At 40.7% G+C, this 5312-nt stretch overlaps 1 protein-coding gene across 1 annotated transcript in view; it reads right to left on the bottom strand.

Moving 5' to 3' along the window:
- The window catches only part of IFT140 (intraflagellar transport 140), a 275996-nt gene that overhangs the window by 19542 nt on the left and 251142 nt on the right, over positions 1-5312 (bottom strand). Inside the window, exons 19-20 of the mRNA XM_019507634.1 lie at positions 3000-3177; positions 169-359 (exon numbers count right to left, since the gene is read on the bottom strand). Of these exons, the coding sequence (XP_019363179.1) occupies positions 169-359; positions 3000-3177 (369 nt within the window). The remainder of the gene's footprint in view (positions 1-168; positions 360-2999; positions 3178-5312) is intronic.

The raw sequence follows: 5312 nt of genomic DNA, 5'->3' as shown, positions 1-5312 counted from the left end.
AAGGTAACAGAAAAGAGGACAGATTATCTACTACTTGCCTGTGCTTTCTGGAACCCCTCCCCCAGCCAACTCTGACTTGCCCTCCAAAGAAATGTGCTAAAGCTCCAAATTCCTTATGTACAGAGCCATACTCCAAGTGTGCAGCCTGAGCTCTTGGCTGCTGCTTACTAGGTGAGTGCAAGATTGTGTTCCCCAGTGGCCTCCAGATGTTTGGCATAGCTGTAGTACATGGTGCGCAGATGAACCCGATCATGTGTCTCAGCGACTTCTATGGCTTTCTGCCACTGGTCAGAAGCCTGGTAGAACTTGTTCAGGAGGTCATAGCGTTTGCAGATCTTGTACAGTCGCTCTGCATCTTCCTGAAAAGAGAGCAAAACTGAGAAGTCTGAGTTGGAAGAGCACTTTGGAAGGTGTATAGCTAAGCATCAACTTCTAAGCTGTTAATTACAACAGACCATTGGATGCATTGCAAATAACATGAATTAGGGCAGGAGGAATTTTAAGCAACTAAATATATGTAGCCTGGAATAGCAGCATTGTGACTGGGAAACAGGATGTTTGCATGAAAATAAGGAAAGCACTCAGATCCTGGCATTTACTGGACAATATTAACTGGGGTGACATGAGCAGCTACCAATAAATTAAACACCAATTGTTTTCAAAATGCTGAGCCCATTCACAATAGAGGCAGCAACACGCTCATATTGAAGCTATTAGTTTTCATGGTCATTCTGACCTAACCTCGGAGAGACTAAAGCCCCCAAATGAGGAGCTAGAGAGGGCCTCGCTAACTTTGTGGCAGTTTTCTCAGCAAGAAAAAAATAAGCCTTTGAAGACATTGTCCCCTCAGAGCAGCTCCCAGATATAGGAACTGGATTCTTGGATTATGAATGTGGAACAAACCCCTGAAGCTATGGCCGAGGCAGTGTAGCCATGGACTTCAATTAGAATTAGAACCTTAGAATTCTGCTTGTCCTGATGCAAGAAATGAGCAAATTTGGAACTGGACTATTTTTAATCTCTGAACAGGACTCCTGTCTAAGAAGCATTTTCCTGCCCCACCCAACTGCTATCCTGCTGACCACTATCTTTAGCAACTGGCAAGACAGAAAATGTAGTTTCTGACTCCTTTTGATTTACATTTTTTATAGATTCTGTCTCCTACACTCCTTCTCCTCATCAATGTAGGTTTGTTTTCCACTCCACATTTCCCAGATTAGTTTTAATTATTCAAGCACAGGAATTTTCAGTCACTTCTCTTCAGCCTAATGAACCTCCCTGTCAGGAAGCTTTTCCAAATATTCAGCCTCAATTTCCTTTTCCTTCATTTTATCCTGTTATTTCTAGTGGTGCCCTCCTTCCAGCATGCAGAACAATTCCTCCATTTTCACGACATTTATAGTCTTCCAGTATTTGTAACTGCCAGCACCTTCCTCTTCCAGCCAAACTCTAAATATTCAGCTCTTTTAAATACTGCCCTATTTATGAATCCCTCTAGGAACCTAATAATCTGAGTTGTTTATTCTGGACTTCTTCAAGTTGATCAACATTTTTCTGGTAATTAGATCCTTAGCATTGAAGGCAATATTCCAGCTGCAACTGGAACAGAGATGCCTAGTTAGATATCAAGTCAAAGCTCCAGGATGTGGTGCCTCTGAGAATACAGCCCAAAATTGTCTTGGCTGTTTTTATTATGTTGCAAACTTATGTCTAATCGGTGGTCTCCTATGAACCTTGGGCTCTTTCAGCAGTGTTGCTTTCCAAGTTTCTTTTTCCCATTGAATATTTTTTCTTAGATGTGTTACCTTTCATTTTTCCAGAGGTTTTGTTATAATTTTCTGCCAAACTTTTTAACACTTTAGGACCATATGTAACCTCACTGCAGTTTGACATATCTTGCACTGTGCTGTCACCAGTGAACTCAGCATCATGCTGTTCAGTCCCTCTTATAGATCATTAATAAAAATATCTAAGAAAGCTAACCTAATACCAGTACAGAGCTGTTCATCGTTACTATTATGTTACACTTTTCTGGCCACATGACAGTGTTAATCTGAAATCCAACTAAGATCCTAGTTTTACTGGTTCAGTAAAGTGTTAGTCAAAGAATGTATAGGTTCTGATACAAGGTGGGTAGGAAGGACAAGCTACACACGAGCATTTATTGGTTGTTAAAGGGTAAACCCCAGGCTGTCCAAGAGGCTTCTCCTCTGCCAGCTGACACGTTAAAATACTACTTGTCTTTTCTCCACAAAGGTTTTTAATGTATTCAGACACTTTAGCAAGCCCATCTTAAGAAAACCCTTATCTAGACAAGCCTTGGGTAAGTAAGGGTGGCAGAATCAGGCTCTCACAGAAAGGTTTATGAGGCAGCACATCTATCATTTCTCAGCAATCCAAACATATGATACTTTTTTCGACCAATATTTTAATGCTATATATTTTAAAAAGCAATTGAGTTTGCCTGGGAAAATTCATTGGCTACAAGCCTATGCTGTTTATGGCTCATGATTGTGCTATATTCAGAGATCTCTAGGGATTTGATGCTGCCACATTTGCTCACATTTAGTCACTCTTACATATCAGTTAATAGTGCAAATTGTTAGATACTGCATTTAGAGGCTAATTAGCATTTATGCTATAAATTAGGGTCTCATCAGGAGAAGATAGTTCAGGTGATATTAGCCAGTCAGAGGATGATAAGACACCAACATGGTGCTGCTAGGAAAGACATAAAATCCAGTTTCAGTAGGGCAGAAATTTGAATTGCACAAAAGTAATTGTCAGGTTAATTTTCCTTTGCCTCTTTGTGAATAGGCTTTGCATTCACCTTTTCCAAATTCTCTGAATCCTTCCCCAACTTTAAAAAAATAATAGTTGTCCCCGGAACTCTTTAGTTTAACTGCTTTGCCTGAAGGGTACATACTTATCACTCAAACAGCTTTGTATGCCATTTGCTTATTACTAGAAAATGGGCAAGTTGCTACTGAGAGTCCTACCAGCATGCCCAGCTGAATTGCCAACATTGCCACCCTGGCTTCTTGCTCTGGTTCTCGTTCTGCCTCTCTTAATGCCTTGGCTCCTCTGGCATGACCCATGTTTCCAAGGCAAACTTTGGCAACATCCAGCCTCTGTGTCTTCACACACATGCGGGCCATATTCTCCCAGACTGCCTCGCTAAAAGAAATAAGGAAAAAGGGTTTTGGTAAACTGAAAAACCTCACCACATTGTAGAGCTAGGGGAGACAGAATTAGCTTTGTCCAGTGTGAAGGCTGGGCAAATCATGCATTCAGTATCTTTAACACCTACATTATAAGGAGAGAATTTCAAAAGGAAGCATGTGTGTTGGCGGAGGAGAAGCAATCCATCATTATTAGTACATATACACTGACTATATAAAAACATGTAGACACATTGCCAGATAAGCTTGTACACATTTGCTGTATAAGAGTTTAACAGAAAGAGAAGTGAGCCTCAGACACAAAGATCATTTCCAGGGCTGAACTTCTAAACCCAAAAAGGAGAGATGAGATCTGGAGCTTGGTTTCAGAAACATTTCCAAATACAAACACTTATATTTTTATTTATGCTTACATTGATTATATACCTAACATGAACACCGCTGGATGCATATGTATCATTTAAAGTATGAAAACTAATGATACTGCCCCACAAATTACTGCAATATTCTGAAACTGCACTACTGCCTGTCTTTTGAGAATAATCTGCTTCAAACTCCAAAAATCCTGCTCTGCTCTGGCTTCCAATCTTACACAATTCAAGTTTAGAAACTGTCATTAAGAGCCTATCATAACAGCAAAGGAACATTGGGCAAGTTAATAGGATGATTAATAGGAAATAAGTAAGCAGATTCTTGTGCTTTAATTTAAAACTTGGTCAGAAATTGCACATATACTAAAAGCAAAGCCAGGAAGGGTTTTCTTTTAACCTTGCGCTACTCAGAGTGGGAATTTCCCAGTGCCAACACTGTTTGTCAAAAGTCAGTTAGCACATAGCATTATGAAATATCCCTCCTATAAAAGATGTGGTAAAGATTGTTTTTTAAAGCAGTATGATAATGACTGTTCTCACTGGGCTTTTGTCATCACACACCGACATTAAGTGTAAAGTCAAGACACACAACATTTTTGACAGATCCTATTTTATACTTAAGGCTGTTTACAACAGACACTGACTAACAAAACCAACAAGGGTCAACATGAGCTTCTGTTCTAGACCTATGCCAGTGGCATCACAATTCACGTGTAGGGCTCTTAGGCATTACTGCAACATCAAATACATTAAAATAATAAAAATGTCAAAAATAATCCATTAAAACGTTAAATACAGTTTCAGATCTGGCACTGGGACATAAGCACCCTTCCCAAGATTTCATGGTTTTACAATCATATTTTCCTATTTTTTAAAATGTTTGCTCTTCCTTGTTGCTGTGAGAAAGACCCACACAAACAGGGGAAACTGACTAAACGGGAAACAGTGAAATAGACTAGACAAAACGTGCTGTCAAACACACAACCTAAAATGGCTGAGAAAGATATTGTTTCCTAGTCTTTTCCAATGACGAGGATTACGTGTTACATCTAACAATAACAGGTACAAAACTTCCAGGCAAAAGATGTTTCTTGAAATACATGAGGCACATTTCAGCAAGGCATAGCACGTTAGAGATCAAATGAAATAGAAAAAGAATAAGTCTCTAGTCAGAGGCTTGTTTAGCTGCTTTGATGACTCTATTCCATCTTTGTGCTAGGACTAAACCTGGCCTCTTTTTTTACTCTTTTGACATGTCCAGTCCCTGCCAGACCAAGAAACCAAAAGCTGCATGAAAAAAAAAAATACAATGAGGTACAAAACCAAAAGGCTGCATAAAGGTTTCAGAGCCAGATCCTCAATTAGTGAAACTCAACACACCCCTGCTGAACAAAATCACAATTTACATCAGCTAAGGATCTGATCCTAACTTAAGTTTTGCAAGGTGTGAGTTGGTATTTTATAGGGCTGTGCAAAGCTTCAGGGGCTGATTTGATTTGGAAGAGATTCAGCCCGATTCAGTGGCCAAACTGATTTGGAAAAGATTTGGAGAGCAGCAGTGATTCAGGCTCGCTGCAGCATGGAGCTGGAGCCAGACTCCATGCTGGTAAGAAGGGAGCAGTGGAGGGGGAGCTGGAGGAGGAGGGAGGGGACCATGGGGGGACCCCTACCAGGCCCCATCCCTCGCCTGCTCCCCCAGCCCCCCAGAATGCCTCCCAACCCCTGCCCACTGTCCCAGCCCCTGCCCATGGCTGCCCTG

This window comes from Gavialis gangeticus, unplaced genomic scaffold, assembly GCF_001723915.1.
Source record: "Gavialis gangeticus isolate Ggan-Ray unplaced genomic scaffold, GavGan_comp1, whole genome shotgun sequence".
Lineage (NCBI taxonomy): Eukaryota > Metazoa > Chordata > Crocodylia > Gavialidae > Gavialis > Gavialis gangeticus.
Note: the sequence above shows the minus strand (reverse complement) of the source record. Positions and strands in the feature narration are given on the sequence as shown.